The sequence below is a fragment of the Stegodyphus dumicola genome, chromosome 4, assembly GCF_044657685.1.
Source record: "Stegodyphus dumicola isolate Sdum_Otavi_A_Nest chromosome 4, ASM4465768v1".
NCBI lineage: Eukaryota > Metazoa > Arthropoda > Arachnida > Araneae > Eresidae > Stegodyphus > Stegodyphus dumicola.
The window spans coordinates 71782947-71800496 of record NC_140771.1 but is presented as its reverse complement, the minus strand read 5'-3'; the positions used below and the strand labels follow the sequence as shown (position 1 = coordinate 71800496).

The 17550-nt window shown below is 31.9% G+C and overlaps 1 protein-coding gene across 1 annotated transcript in view; it reads left to right on the top strand.

The window, feature by feature from the left end:
* Positions 1-1387: 1387 nt before the first annotated feature.
* Positions 1388-17550, top strand: part of LOC118196415 (serine/threonine-protein kinase H1 homolog) — a 139777-nt gene continuing 123614 nt past the window's right edge. The window contains exon 1 of the mRNA XM_085815070.1: positions 1388-2588. Within this exon, the coding sequence (XP_085671196.1) occupies positions 1584-2588 (1005 nt within the window). The 5' untranslated portion in view covers positions 1388-1583. The remainder of the gene's footprint in view (positions 2589-17550) is intronic.

Below are 17550 nucleotides of genomic sequence, written 5' to 3'. Positions count from 1 at the left end.
AATTGATAATAAAACAAATTCCAAATTTCAAATTTGGGCTTCCATGTGCCCATATTCGCGGTAGGATTACGTCATTCAAAATTGGATGGTTCTAGGTACCGTTGTTTTGTCACAATGTAGGAAACATAGACATTTATTCTCCATTATTTAATTTTTTCAAATATAATACAGGGCGATAGTATTTGGTGGCAACGATTTGAAAAGTGATACGCCGTTTATAGAGTTCCGACGCAAAATCGCAAAACGAAAACGATAGTCCTTCAAGGGCAAAGCCCCTTTGGAATAAAAAGAAGTTTTTGCTTCAATTATGAACAACACTTACTCCAACAAGTGTCAAAAGTAAAGGGACTTTTAAACTTGAAAATGAATTTCAAATATTCCCGTAATGATATTTAAGAACTTAAATCATGCAATAAAAAGTTGCTGAAGAAAATATTTTTTAATTACAGTATATTACAAGAACTTATTAATAAAGAATATGCAAAAGTGGAACAGGAACAAAAAAACCTTCTTTTTGGTCCTTCATATTAATTTTTATCTGTTGTACAGGTACGTTTAACATAACTGTCACAGACCTTCTAATCAAAGAAATTAATTTTTCATAAAATGTCTTGGATATGTCAAACCGCAGAAAATTTTCAAATAGGTAGGTTGGGAAAAAATAATTACGCCAATGAATTTTAATTTAAATCTTTAAACTGTGGGGTTACTGGTGAATTTTAGAATACAGTACCGCATCAACACAAAAATGTTAAAAAAAAAATCAACACAAAATTGATGCAACTAGAGTGTAGTTGCATCAACATCAAAATACAATCCCCACCAGCGGCCGAGAAGTAAAATCGTTAAACGCAACTAGTTGGACCTGTGTTCGCTTTCAGGCGAACGGGCAGGCTGTATAGGCAGGCGTTTTCGAGGTATCCCCTATGTTGCATAAGCCAATTCTTGTGTGCTTTGTCATATTCACTCTACATTACTTTACTCATTTCATATGTCCCATTAACTCCCTTCCGCGCTGCATCTGGTCTTGGATTCTTTTTACTAGAACTCAGAACGTGGGGGTCCAGTAACTTTTAATTTATTAAACTGTTTACCCAGGATTTGGGATTTGCGACCAAAGGTTTCAGCATTTAATTTTGAAACCAAACATTAATGATCTAATGAAGTAAATTAATAATGAAGAAATATTGTTAATTTTATTGTTAATAATGTCTAATTATATGTAATGAAGTGCAAGAAAATTAAAAACTTTTTTCTTCAGTTCCGTTTAAACAGCTGATGATTTAGTGGTATAAATTTCATCCTTGTTGCTGAAGATAGATGTCGCGCCATTCGTTATTTCCTGTGCTTTGAAGTATCACGTTTGAGACGGCGTGAATTCTGTCCTGTCGACAAATTTCACATAACATGCCATGGCGCCAGTTAGAAAGAGTTGATTGGTAATGTGCACTTCTGACGCACGTGCATCATGACTTGTATGACTTTTTCACGCAAATTTTCGAACAAGTGTGTATTTAGAGAATTTTTATTGAATGTTAAATGGGCATTAGTGTAACTATTGTGTGGCTCATTATTCGTATCTCATGATTCTCAATCTAAATGTGCGTGACAATTATTTTAATAAAAATATTGTGGACCACACACATTCAGTTATGGGCTGTTCTGCTGGCAAACTGGACAGCAGAAAAATAAAGGATTCTCCTATTATCCCTGTAAATGACGTTAAAATCCAAACAGTTTTAAAATTGAATCCTGTGGATAACAAATCCCACAGAAGTAGCAGAAGTGCATCGAAGGATGGGAAAAGCCGTCGACATAAAAGAAATGACTCGAAAAATAGAAAAAACGGTGAAAATCGCCATAAAACTTCAAAATCGCGAAACGATAAAACTGTTAAACCGACTTATGATTCCAAAATTGCTGCGAAATATAATATTAAAGCAGTAATTGGGAAAGGTACTTACAGTCGAGTTCTGCGAGTTGAGCATAGAATCACCAGACAACCCTATGCTTTAAAAACGATTGAAGCACCTGGAGGACGAGAAGCTTTTGAAGCTGAACTTTCTATACTTCGGCGAGTGAATCACCCAAATGTGATTAAACTTATTGAAGTATTTGAATCCGATCATAAAGTGTACATGGTAATGGAACTTGCTACTGGGGGTAGCTTATTAGATCGTCTTGAAACTCGAGGTTATCTCTCTGAAGAAGATTCTAGAAATGTAATGAGAATGGTACTTCAAGGAGTGAAATATTTACATGCATTAGGTATAACTCATAGGGATTTAAAACCAGACAATTTATTATATTATCATCCTGGCAAAGAATCAAAAATAATGATAACTGATTTCAGCCTTGCAAGTACACGTAAAGCATCAGGAAATCCATACATGCACACTGTATGTGGTACTCCTCAATATATTGCTCCAGAAATAGTTACTCGTAAACCCTATACTTGTTCTGTAGATATGTGGGCAGTAGGAATTATTACTTACATTGTTTTATGTGGTATTTTCCCATTTGATGCTGATCATGATGCACAAATTTTCAAACTCATCTTGCGAGGCAAAGTTCATATGACAGATTCAGTGAGTATTTTTGACTTAATCTTATTTGTAAATATCTCTCTGGTTAAAAGTCATTTTTCATGATTGAGTTTTATATTTTTTTTTTATGTCAAACTAAAATTAGAAAAAACATTTGAAAAAAAATTGTGTTGCCTTAATCATTAGACTTAATGATAGAAATCATTTTCTTTTCCTTTATGGAGTAATGAGTTCTGAGTTGGTTTTTTATTCACATGATGCTAAAATTTATTAAGTAAAAGTGCATTTTCAATTAAATTTTTTTGAACATCTGTGATCAAGATTCTAATAGTAAATTAATTATAGGTTTTTTATTTTAATAATCCATTATTTCATTGCAAAAATAAAATTTCTTTCTCCCCTCCCCCTTTTTCAGTTTTTATTTTCAGATTTTTTACATTATGAAGATCTGATGGAGATAATAATTAAAAAAGAAATTTAATTTTTACAGTAATTTATCCATGTAAATGAAATAGGCTTTTAAATATTAGGTTTGATATCAGTTATTTGAGGAATTTGATGAGGACAAAATGCATAAAATTTAAATTCTCTTGTGCTTAAAATTCTTCACATTACAAATCACATTCCATTATTTCCAAGTAATTAAATTACAGTATGTTATAAGTTATAGCAAATTTACAAGTTCCCAGTTGTTATTTTTTTTTTTTTTTTTTTTTTTTTTTACTGTGGATGCTTCTGTTTGGATTTGACTCCTTTTCCTTTATAATAAGTTATTTTTTTATATTAGAGAGAAAAAAAAAATATTTTTCAAAGTTTTTCATCTGATATATTATATGGTGGAATTGATTGCTAACATGTTCCTATCAATATAAACAAATTTCATTATTTAATGTTTACTTTTTTTTAATATATTTTTTTTTGACAGTTAATTTGCAGGATTAGAAAACATTATTTCTTATTTATATATTGCTGAAGATATTTTATTTGCATTTTCAGAGGAGAAAATAATATATGAGCATAACTTGAAATCTGATTATAACAGAGAGCATAACTTGATTGTATATGAGCATAACTTGATTATTATAAATTTTGATTAATATTGTTGCCAGACATTTACTTAATTAAACCTTTTTTTGATAATTAGTGCTTAAGTTTTTAAATTTTGATTAATTTTTCTTATGCAAAGAACAACTTCTATTTTGAGCAGTATTAGAATAACTGCAAGAAAGAAAAAGTGCTAATTTCCATGGAAAATTAAATTTTTTAATGTATTGATTTGTTTCATCTTTGAAGTCTTCCTGTAGATATCATAGCATCTATAATTTGTTATGGCATAGAAACTTAGGTAAAGTAAGATGATTCTGCTAAATATCATTTCATTACTTTTAATTTTACTTCTCTTTGATATATATTCAGTGAACAGACAATCTAGCATCAGAAAAATTAACTTCCTAATGATATGAATGATCATAGCAATTTGGAAAAATTCAACTTTGGTTTATTTTCGAGAAAAGTTTTTTATATTTCAAATTAATTTGATGTAGGTATATTCCTTTGTCAAAGAACAAAAAATAGTTTGCACTTTTTTATGCTAAGATTTATTTAATTTTCAGAAAGTAATTTTTCATCTAAAAATAAACATTGAGTTATTCTTATAATAACATACTGTGAAATATTTGAATGTTAAAGTGGTTAAATATCTATTGTTTAAAAATGAATAGTAAATCCAAAAAGAGGTAATAAAAGACAAATCGATTTTTAGTTTTTTTTTCAAACATGTACAAATATATTACTTTTGCTGTATATACAGTGTTCTCTGTTATTTGTTTTAGTAACCTGAAAATATTTTTACATGAAGGAAGGAGACTTGAAAAAGATTCTATCAAAATATAAAATACATTTTACTTAATGTGCAAACAGGAAATTCTACTATAAGAATGCAATTCTTAAAATGCATCAGGAAACATTTATTGATGTATATATTCTAATCATATATAAACATTGAATTTGATAAAATTTAAGCCAATTCTTGTGAGAAACAGCAGATATAATTTAATGTTATGGCTAGTTTAATATTCATACAATTCATGTAAAAATGATAAAATTGATAAATTATGAAAACTGTGTTGTATGTAATATTTTACATTTACATTCTTTTTCCTCTGTCATATCATGAAAATAATTACAACTTTTGAGGGTTACTAAAATTTTGAAAAATACTGTGTCTGTATTGTCTGGTATTCAAGTGAAAGGATGCAGAGAAATGAAAATGTTGATCTCCTAATGAAACTTTAGTGTTATTTTTATTTAATTTGCTTAGAATGTTATTGGCTGCAGTAGATTATGTATTATAAAATATCTATATGAAATGCATTAGTCTGAAATTGTTGTGGCTATGGTCAAAGCAATGTTGACTATATTGGGAACATTAGAGCAGAGTCAGTGACAGGATCTATCAGTTGTCAAATTTTTAGACTTTAGAACCTTTTTTCTTTTTACTTTCAGTAATAAGCAGCATAATTTAGAGAATTTTGTTAACAGAAGTTTTATTCAAACCCAGGTTAAACTATCAGTATTTAGCAAGTTCCATGACTCACTGATGGGCCAAATAATATATGGAGCCAGCAGAGATTATACTGGAAAACAAAAATGTCCTGTGCTGGCCCTGCATTAGATTATTGTATTTGACGGTATTAGGGTTATTCTTGTTTAGCATGCATTTTGTAATTTAAGTGTTATTTGTTACTTAACAAATTTTCCTACTCTCTGTGATATGGTAGTAAGGAACTGTCATAGCTTCGGGACTGTAATAGTAACTGTCATAGCTTCGGGATTGTAATAGTAACTGTCATAGCTTCGGGCCCAGGTTTGAATCTCACAGAAGGCATGAATATTTAATATAAGTGGGTAATGTCTCTGTGACATGGGCTAATTTAAAATATTGTTGAACTGAAAATCTTATTAAGAAGTGAGAAGGGACAGAAAACTATTGGATCCATGTCTGAGATACTCCCCTTCAAAACTGGAGACCCCATCAGTAGCTAGACAGTTAAGACAGTTAAATACTGACAGCTTGACTTGGGTTCAAACCTAGACAAATGGGCTGGCTACGTGGCTTGTCTTTGTGGCTCTCCTCATTTGCAACATAAATATGAGGCAGTTTCTCTTCAAAGTCATCCATAAAGGCATCCCTTCTCATCTTCAGATAACTTAATAACCTAACTGGAAAAGAAGTAGGCAAACTCATAGTGTGCATATAAAGTGCCCAAGGCCTTTGCCAATGACAGGCAGGGCCTTCGCTAGACTTCTTGCCACCTGGTCCAAACTTCATGACTCGAAAATTCTGTCGCCCAGTTCTTACCTAAATTCTAAAAATTTTGCCACCCTCAATTCTGTTGCCTTTTCCTGATAACAGGTGCAATCCTTTTCCTTTTGCTCACGATGGCATCATGAACATGATGTAGATTGTGTCCAGATCAGGAGGATTAATAACAGTAGCAAAAAAAAAAGGGGGGGGGTCACTTATAAGCCACTGTTGATTGAAACTGTGAATATTGAATATATGGTTATAATGGCACCGTTATCAGAATGTGTTAAATGCACATTCATAGTTCCATGCAACATAATATTTATTATGTGAATTTAATTATGAATTAATTTTTTGGTTTCTAATTGTATACATAGTTGAATTAAATGTAATGCTATCATAGCATTTGGTCCAAAATAAAAACCCTTGCATTTAAAGATAAATTTGATTAATGTAAGTGAATATTTAAGGAAAGTATGGTTCTGAATAGAATTTGTTTGTTCCTGAGGTACTTATTATCCCATCGACCACTGAAACTATTGCCAAGCAATGTGGTTTAGTGGAAATTTTGTGTAAGTGGTATGTAACAACAACATGCACTTTTGCTTGACATAACTTTGATTGATTCTTGATAAACCACATTTTAATTTTATGAGCAAGGATAGAAATTAAATAGTATTCTGCACTTACTCCCATTTTGGGAAAAAACATACATATACACATGAAGAATTGGAAACTTTCTTCTGGTATAGAATAGCAAGCATTAGATTATTTTCAAAATTATGGGATCTTACCTTAAAAAAAAAAGCGTATTTCATTGGAGATGATATGGTCAGGTGAATATAATAATAACATTATGTATGTGTTCTGCCTTTATTGTGGTACTACACAGACTGGAGATCCAACTGGCAGCCCCCTTATTAGGCAGGGGAGGTCATCCAGCCTTGTCACCTTGGGAGGTGGAGGTCTCATTTATCAAAACCCTGGGCCCCAATCCCAAGTTAAATGGATTTTTAAATTTCTCCCTATTCTCCACTTTTGAAATGGGCCCGACGGGTCACCACTTCCTGGTCTTGGCACTACTTGTGGGGGTGTGACCTATTCGCTTGGAGATTTGACTGACACTTTTGAAATGGGCCCAACGGGTCACCACTTCCTGGTCTTGGCGGTACTTGTGGGGGTGTGACCTATTCGCTTGGAGATTTGACTGATTGTTAGTTTGCTACCCACCAGTTCTACACGAGCTGTAATTTGCGGAATGGACTTACAACTGACCCACTCTAACCAGGCCTTGATTTTATTCTAGTATCTTCTGGCGGGCATGTGAAATCGCCAACCTCAATGACTTTATATCCCCATGGCCAAGACAGCCTAGGTACAGATCCTAGCCAGTAGCTTCACAGAGTTTTCTGCGGCGATCCCCGAACGGGGTTCGGTGAATTTGACCAATAAGACAGCCATAGATTGGAACAATTACCTGCAGGAAGTTTGTATTCTTAGTATTCTAAACAGAGCTTCCAGTGAAAGCACGGAACCTTAGTAGAAACTGATGAGAACATTTTGTTTTAAACAAAGCTAAAAAATGAAGTAGGTTGAATACTGATTGTTTATTAAATTAAGAAGTGTTGGTTCCTTCAGAATTCCACAGGAACAATTGATGCAGCTTTGACTGGTCTTCATCAACTGTCATGGTTTGATGGTTAAATTTCACAATCGATGGGATAATTCATAAGTACTGTGCCTGGCCATAATGAAAGATAAGCCAGCTAATTAAATACAATATTTTATCATGGTTTAAAAGAAAAAATTGGAAAAATTAAGATACTTATGTATTATCCCGTTGCCCATAAAAGCTGTCTACCATCAAACCATGAAAGTTGGTGGAGATCCTGCCAGCGTTCACTAGCTATTCCTACATATTGCTAAACAAAATGATGCCTCTCTGTTTAGCAATAGGTATTCGACTCGCTTTATTTTTTCAATTTATAAAATGGCTGTCACTGATTTCCACTATTTTGTTAGGTTCTCTGATTTTACTGGGAGCTCTCTTTAGAATATTATGAGTACAAACTTCCTGCTGATAATTGTTCCAATCGGTTAGTGTTGGATCAGCCATATTCAGCTGTGTGATACTTCTTTGGCAATATGAAGCAACTCCAATGATGGAACACAGAAAAAAAACTTTATTTAGCACTCAAAATGGCGACATACAAACAAAAAGAGAAAACATATTCTATAAACTTATTTAAAAAAAAATAATAATTACATGCTTCCTGCGAGAAAATGCATGCAGCTCTCGAGCCTGCATTTCAATATTGCCAGTAATCTGTACATTATTTATTATTCATCTATTTCAAATGCACGAGAGATTAATAACGATATTAAAGCTGTTACAGCTGACCATATCATGTTTATTGATGCACACTTTTTTGTGTGGTAGGATCCCATAACTTTGAAAATCCACTGCCTATTATTCTGTAGAAGGAAAACCCCAAATTTTAATAATTGTATCAAAATGCAAGTAAAAAAAATACAGCAATAACAATTAATTTATGTATTTGTTAATAAAAACAAGGCATAGCTTTTCAGGAATCAAGCGATGTTACATCAAACAAAAGTACAGTTGATGTGAGTGTGTTGATATGTCATGACTTTTCCGTAACCAACACTAAATTACATTGCTTGGTGATAGTTTCATGGTTGACAGGATAACAAATAAGTACCAAAATTAATAATACATGATTACATATTTGTTTTCAGGCCTACCAATAACCACTTGGATGCATTATGCGTGTCACTAGCATGCCTGAATTAAAATTGCTTAGCTAGACATAGCTGTTATAATTAGCAGCAATTATGCAGTTCATATATATATGTGGTTTGTTTAGTATTTAAAAAGTGCAGTTATTTTATATAGTATGATAATGAAGTTCTTTCCTCTCATTCTACAATCTCATTTATTAAAATACCAAATTATTAGATTTAAGAACAAAAATATAATAAGTGCAATTTTATTTTCAAGTAAATATGATATTTTTGCTTGTCCTGAGTCTTTGGTTTGGTTTAATTAAGTAATGCAAAGCACACTAGGGCTATCTGCCTAAGGGGATGGTTGCCTTCATGGAGGACTTTCTAAGGGAAACTGGCTCATATACATGTTACACATGGGGAAAACCACAAAAACGCCCATGCAGCCAGCCCCTTCATGGGATTCGAACCTCGGACCCCGAACTACCAGTGTTCAGCGACTTTACTGTTCGGCCGTTGGTAGGCCCCCCGAGTCCTTGAACAGACAGGTTCATGTATAATCATGGATAGGTTAAGACAGGAACTGCATTTTTTGTTGGTCATTAGACCTTAGGTACAGGTGAAGATAAAGTCATTTTTGCCATGTTCCATCCCAGTTAATCAATAACATCTTAGAGGATGGAAACCAGGAATCTTGTATCCCTCTTCTTTGACCAACAGCCCAGTATTTTCAGATCAAAAGGTTTTTCGGTATCCTGTTATAGTTTGAACCATGCCAGCTGCGACCATGAGCACAAACACACATGTTGCACATCCAATATATTGATGAAATAGGGTAGGTGGTTCAGAATCGCATAGTGATTTTTTTCTTGTTCATTTCCACTGCATTCAAAGATTATAGAAAATAACATTTTACTGTTCTGTTATCAGGATCAGGTCCAGAAATGTATGTATGCATGCATACATGCATAACACTTCTAAATCCAGTCCTGATAACAGAAGAGTACAGGGCTTAATTTCTAAAAGTAGAAGTGCCGGAGCCCTATTAAAGACCATCACGAAAGAAGAACAAGAGTAAATAAATAAACAAAATTACTATTAAAATCATTAATAATTTTAAAATTAAACAGTTAATGAGTATCAAATTAATTAATAATTATTACTTGATATTAATAATTAATATTTATTAATTATTATTTAACTTGTAATTAGTGTTTAATTAATTCACAATTTATTAATAACTTATTATTATTTATTAAAATAATTCAATATTAAAGTAATTAAATAATAAAAATTAAATGAAATGCAAAGAGATAAATTAAAATTTAATAAGCGAATTTTTATACAATTTTATTGCTAAAAATAAAATTTTCTAGATCAAATTTCTACTAAAATAATTGTTCCGTTACATAAAAAAGTGCCGGAGCCTTCTTATTTAGGGCTCGGGTGCGCTCCGGCTAGAATAAGAATAGTATATCCCAAAAACTAAGAAGTACCGGAGCTGTCTGGCGCAATTTAAGTTTTGGAAGAGTACCAATTTAAGTTAACACGCTGATCATCATTTGTAATTAACTGTTTGATTACATTGTGTTTTATTTTGCTCATTTATATATTTATTTACGTATTGGTGTTTCTAAAACTTCATTTTGCTATATATGCATAATTTTATGATAAAGTATAACAAATAACTATTATTGTATCGTAATTGTCATTACAATTATTTAATTATATTTTATTGAATAATTTTCATGACTATGAATTCTACTATAATAATTATAATTTATTATAATAAATAAGTAATATTTTAATACTGTAATTAATAATTATATATCTTTGAACTAAAATATATGTACATATATGCTGAATATTTAATATATGCTGAAAAAGAAATTTCTTAATAATTAGTTACAATAATTATATGATAATAAGTTATTATAGTTATTTAATTAAGTATAATAATTTTATTATAATAAATAATTACATTTCTTTTTGATTTTGGAGCTACAATATATATGCATTGTTATACATAATTGAAGTGTAGGATGAACCAAATTTATTTTAGAAAAAAAGAATTTCAAATCTAAGGAATAGGAATGTATCATTAATGAAGATTATATATTATTATATTTCTTACATTTCATCTTTCAGTTTTTCTTCAAATATAATTTTTAAGTATAAAATTCATTTATCCCAGTCTGCTACATCATAAATGCTAACTTTCATGTTCAAAAACCAATCAGTGATTCTCTCCACCCCTTCCTTTTAGATTTTTTGTCAAAATTATATATCATGTTACTAGGGTACTAATATTTCTTAAAGATTTTTGTTATTTAAAAAAGTTTAAACCAAATAGATTAATCATCAGAAATATATTATTATAGAAAAAAGCGTTGTAATCATACAGGGATTAAGATGAATTTAGTTAAAAAATCTGCTATAACCCTCTGTGCTTTGTTGTCTCCAGTTAAATAAACAGTTTAAGAGCCTGGGAAGTTTAAGATGCTCATTCTAGGGTGAGGGACTTTCTTGCGATGAAAAACTTACTGCTTCAGGAAATACTGGAGAGAATTATTGCCGTTTTGGTCTAAGTAGGGGGTACTCAACATCCGACTACTGACGTTTACCAGAGTGCTATCCTCATTCTTTTGTTCCTGTTCCTTCACTTCCAGATCATGGTTGCCTTGTTTTCAGCTCGCTAGCGTATCACCAATTTTATTTTATTTGCCCAAAAGGCGTTAGCCTGAAAGGGCTATTAATTTCGTTTTGGCATTCCGCCTTGGTTTACTATAAAAGTTACTATAAAAGTCTGAATTACATTTCAGATTGTTGCCGCCAAATATTAGAGCCTTGCATTATATTTAAAGAAATTAAGTAATACAGAATCTGCATGAATGTGTGATTTTCGCATTGTGATAAAACAACAGTACCTAGAGATATCAAACATTCAATAACGTTGTTTTCCTCTCGAATATGGGCATCTGGAGGCCCGAATTTGGAATTTGTTTTATTATCTATTTCATATTTTGTAAAATTGTTAACGAATTCTTGATTAACAAACTCAACAATTTCAAAACGCTGCATTAACATCGCGTGCATCTTCAAGCACGGATATTTTATGTGCAAACATTTAAGTTTCTTTACATTTCATACTGGTATTATGTTGGTAGCGTAGCAACGCGAAGACGTTACAGTGCCCAACAGTATTTTTGGTTGAATATCTGTGTCACTTTTCAAATCCCGTTTTGAATCCCCCGTGGGAAAAAAAAAAAAAAAAAAAAAAAAAAACGCCCCTTAGGGCGTAATATAAAATCTGAAAGCTTTGAGACTTTTTATTTATTTATTTATTTATCTTTAACTAACCAACCACCAAAAAATACTATAACCTACTATAATTTTATGAATCCAGCTAGTAATTGATCATAATATAGATGAAGTGCTGCCTTTATTGCTTTTAAATAACATTGTTATTGAATGCAAGGCAAATTAAATTTAAAAGAAGTTTAAAATATATTATGCTTTACCGACTGGCAGAGCGGGGAAGATAGAAATGGTTTATTTCGCCTGGCAATATATTTCTTTTGAATTGTGCAGTTTTTTAATTAAATTTGAAGCAAATATTTTACCTTTTGCTGATTGGCAACACATTTTTTTTAAATCCCCGAGTTTGTTTATTAAAGTCAAAAAACAAATGTATTACGTTTTGGCGAGTGGAAACACATTTCTTTGATATCGCTGAGTTTTCTGATTAAATTTGAAACATAAATATCTTATGTTTTTCTGAATGACAACACATTCCTTTTAAATAGCTGAGTTTGTTGATCAAACTTTCATTATGGTTGCACAAAACAAAAAATTAAAAAAGGGGAAGATTTGAAATACAGAAATCAGGCTTGAAGATGCATATGTTCGAGTGGAGGACTACGTGTGTTCCAAAATTTGGTGGTTCTAGGTGTCTCCCTTTTTTCCACAATGGGAGGAACAAACATCAACAACAACAAAAACAAAACAAAAAAAAAAACAAAAAAAAAAAAAAAAACAAAAAAAAAAGGGAGGGGGGGTACAGTTCTATATCTTCTGCCCTACTGGGCCGATTGACGAAATTCACATTGCGTTTTTCATGTCTCGAAAGCGCGACTTAGTATATGTATTAGATTTATGTATAGCATTGTTCTAATATAGGTATTCTGACACAAAATCGGACTTTTTCTGAAATGACATGCCAATTTTTTTTTCATATTTCGATTCTACGACTCAAATTATGCCAAACTGCCAAGTTTAGTAAAATTCGCACGAGTAGCTTTTAAAAAATTAGCTCTCAAAATTTTAGCTCCTCAATGTTAATTGAATCTGATATATATTTATTAATAATTCATTATTATTAAACTTACTTTATTTTTATTATTTATTATTAAAATTTGCATTTTTAAATATTTTTTTATAAATCTTTCGAAAAACATTTTGTGTTATAACCTACAAAATTTTTAGCATCATCTTAAAATAGATAGATGTATTTCTAGGCGCACCTGCAAAAAATTAGAGTTTTTTATTCAAAATTTTCTAAGATATACATGAATTTACATATTGGAGAGTTTTGAAATTTGGCATCTTTTTTTTTTTTTTTTTTTTTTTTTTTTTTTTGTGTGAGTGATAATAACGCCAAACGATAATACGCACTTTGTTAAAATTATTTGAAAATATGAAGGATGACCTTTTTTCCACTCGTTTACAATGAAAAAAAAAGAAAAGGAAAATGGGTTGCTATAAATTAAAACGTTTACCGGGTAAATTATTCTTGTCGGAAACTGAAAAAAACATGCCAAAATAAATTTTTGAATTTCCCCGTGAATTTCGCACCAAAATTTACAAAATTAATATTTAGGGATAATTCGAATCGTAGAATCGAAATATGGAAAAAAATTGGTATGTTATATCAGAAAAAGTCCGATTTTGTGTCAAAATACCTACGTTAGAATGATGCTATATATAAATCTAATATATATCCTAAGTCACACTTTCGAGACATGAAAAACACAATTTGAATTTCGTCAATTGGTTCAGTAGAACGGGAGATATAGAACTGTCCTATATATATACAGTCAAAAGTCGTTAATCCGGACTCGTCGGGACATCGGCGATTCCGGATTATAGATCATCAGTTTAAATCTCGTAAGATGGCATGCAGAAATTCTAAAATTAAAAATATGAAACCGTAATTTATGAAATAAAGAACAATTATGATCTAAAGGGTATCAAAATTTGCAAAAAGAAAAAGCTTAATATTTACTTGTTTACTTTATTAAACATTTCTTTTAATGTAAGTTGTTTAAGTTTTGCTTCGTTTCATGTGATAATACTTTCTCTTTAATTCTATTAAACAGACATAATTTCTTGTTCAGTTACAAAGTTCCGCTGTTCAAGTCCTATAATTGCTGTGTCAAGAACACCGACTAATTTGTCAATCGAAATTTTTTCGCTATCGGAAGCGAATTATAATGACCAGGAACTTGTTTTAAATCATATCAAAGACGGAGCATATCGAGATGAAATACTACATTTGGTAAGGAATTATAAGCCAAATAAAAACATCTGCGCTGAAGATAAGGATAGTGCTGACAAATCAACTTCCAATTCATTACGCGCCCGCCGCGGCGCGGCGTTTCCCCCGCCGAGCAGCGTGAAATTGATAAACAGATTTCGGATTTCAAAACATACTTTCGCTTTAGATCCTTTACATATTAACAAATATATATCGGAAATTCTATTTGATATAATCGAAAGTTTAAGCTTACTTTTATAAAATTGCTCTTACAGTCTGCAAAAAATAATAAGCCGGATCCAATTCGAAAATTAAGGAACAACGCAATCATCAACATTAACTGAAATAGATAATTAGATAATTTTAGCTTATACCTCCATTATACATAAAACGCGCACGGGAAAACGTATTCTGCACTTGCGCAGTCGTAAAAGCTGATATGCGCAGTCGTAAAAGGTCTTACGCGCACGCGTAAACGCCTATGCGCATTTGTCAACGCGGCGCATGCGCAGAAAGTTTTTAGTTTTGATGTCCGGATTATAGATCATTCCGAATTATGGGTGTCCGAATTAACGACTTTTGACTGTATATATTTTTTTTCGCAGTGTACATATATACAGATTCTTCATTATTTAATAACAGAGATAAGTGCGTTACTTAATTTCATTTGGAAGTATACTGCCATTTAAATGCTTAAATTAAATAGTTCAATTTGTGTATCTGTTTTATTTTAAACACGCCACTGCTTTTGAAATAAAGAATGGGTGTGTCATGCTATAACAATTTTAAATTTGTAAATTTAAATTGATGAAAAATCAGAAATGTTCAAAGAATGTTTGAAAGTAATATTTAAATGGAAAGCAAATATTTTTAGCACACATTTTATAAGTAAAATGCTGAAATACATTGCTGAAATATAGGCGTCCTCTACGATCTAAGCTGTTTTGTTTCAACTATTTTGAATTGTAACCCAGATGATTACTGCCTAGGCCCACTAAATTCAGGCCTAGGATCCCAGATTTTAAAGGCCTTTAAAATTATTCTGTAACTCTGTATTATTCTGTAACTAATTTTCTCTCACGAAAACAAAGGGAGTCACTGGGAGTTCCTAAATGAACCATGTGCCTGAGACACGATATTATTTTAATCGGAAGCTGCATATATTCGATGTAAAGTCCGTTGTTTCATCTCATGTTTATGATTATAAAGTCTGAAAAGACTTTTTAAAAAAATTATTTTGGATAATTTTGAAATAATGAAAGATGTTAGTTGGAATCTAGGCGCAAGCTTGCCCGCTTAGAGATTATGAATTCACATTATAGTCAAAAATGGGTTGCACCTGGGAGAAAATCTGGGGGGAAGAAGAAAAAGAAAACAGATATAAAAAGGGAATATTATGAAATAAAACAAAGTAAAAGGAAAACATATCACGGGCAAATAACACCCACATACCATACGCACACGCGAAAAAAAAAGACAAGTCCCTTAATTTTGAATTTCGATCCTATCCTTATTATTATGGTTTATAATTTTCATAACAGCCTATCCTGTGTAATTTTTATACTTCTCTTAGAGTAATGATCACGTTCACTGGTAATTTTAAAAATCTTCTCTGAGACCAGCCGTTAGTTCACATGATTTTAATGTGTGTGTGATTATGGCAAAGCCTCGAGGGCTATCTGCCTAAGGGGAGGGATGCCTTCGTGGAGGATTTTCCAAGGTAAACTGGCTCGGTTATACATGAGGAAAACCACGAAAACGCCCATGCAGCCAGCCCGTTCGCGGGATTCGAACCTCGGACCAAACTACCAGTGTTCAGCGACTTCGGCCGCTGGTGGGCCTTACATGATATTAGAAATTGCGTATTATCACCTATTAAGTTACAAGTTTTACAGAAATGGATTGGCCTGGACACTACATCTTGACAAATATTGTGGGAAGCTGGCGTGGCCCGTAACAAACTGACTGAAGTCGATAGCGTTCATGATTTTCATTTTCACTTTTAAAAAGCGTAAGATATCTTTATTTTTGTTAAATTTCATCCAAAGTGTATTCCAAGAAGAGTATATTTTTAAAACTTAATAGAAATGGCCTTTTATCTTTAACCCAGAACACCGATCTCATAATCACCAACAAGCCTCCTTGGCTAAAGTATCCACCCTCTGGCTAGCGTGGAAATCTCGGTGTGCCTTGACCCATGAAAACATAATATTGTGCTCTTTTAATTTTACATATAGATTCTTAATGCCACCGAAGGCTTGATTATAGTTTTGGGGTAATGAAAGATGTATCAAACTTTCAAGAAATAACTTTCTACAGAAGTCTAGAGAGAAATCGTGTCAAATTGAAAGGTAAGAGATTTATTCTAAGTATGGTAAGAATAAACGTACCTCGATAATTGAACGGCTGCTTGGGGTTTTCATAATTTACGTCACGTGTAATGCAAACGCGAGCCAAAATGTTCAGTGCAAAGGCGTGTTTCTATTTAAGTAGATCGTCTTCATATGTTTTGCCTATATCACATTGTCAACGTCAATAGCGACGCCAGTTCTTGTAAGAATTTCTCCAGGTTCCGAAAATAATAAATAGATGTTTCATTTCGCTGGTTAATCATCTTCTTCCGCCTCAGCATGTCCAAAAGTTGAAGTATTTAAGGACGAATCTATTTTTTTATTTCCTCCGCGTAATGTAATGCTATTAAATTTTTGCAGTATGCACAAATGATATATAATGCGATTATTATTATTATTATTATTTTCGGCGGCAAAATGTATTTTAGGCTAAAATTCGCATTTCGACAAATTCTTATCGTTGATTTGTCAAATAACTTGAGATGCCTGCAGAGTTTTTCAGAAGGTAACAATATTCTTAAATTATTAAATGAAATGAGTTGTTCATCGGCCAATTTTGTTTTTCTTCTACACCATTGCTGTTTTTTCTTTCTTCGTTAGAAAAAACAGCAATGGTATAGAAGAGTATATGAATATAATAACAGCAATATATAAATATATAAACAGCAGTGGTATAGAAGAGTATATAGTATAGAACTGGGTGATAAGAAGAAACTAATTGTTATGCAAAAATTTATTCCGTCCTAAATTACTGAAATACCGTCTTGTGTTTTGTAATCACCAAGTTCTGACTTTCTTGTGACAGAAACACACTCACAAAGGTTTGCTGACACGCACCAAATTTATTCATGAGAATCTTTATCCTCACAGTCAATACATTTTTCCCCAACAGGAAACAAATTTTATGATATCGTTTTCGTAAAAGTCACAATGCCTCCAACTGAAAAAGCTGTTTTTTTTTTTTTTTTTTGGTAGCCTTTCTGTTTTTTAATTGTTGATTCCACATACGACTTCGAAGTTTAAAAATATGTTTATGACCTGAGATATTCATACAAAGAGACT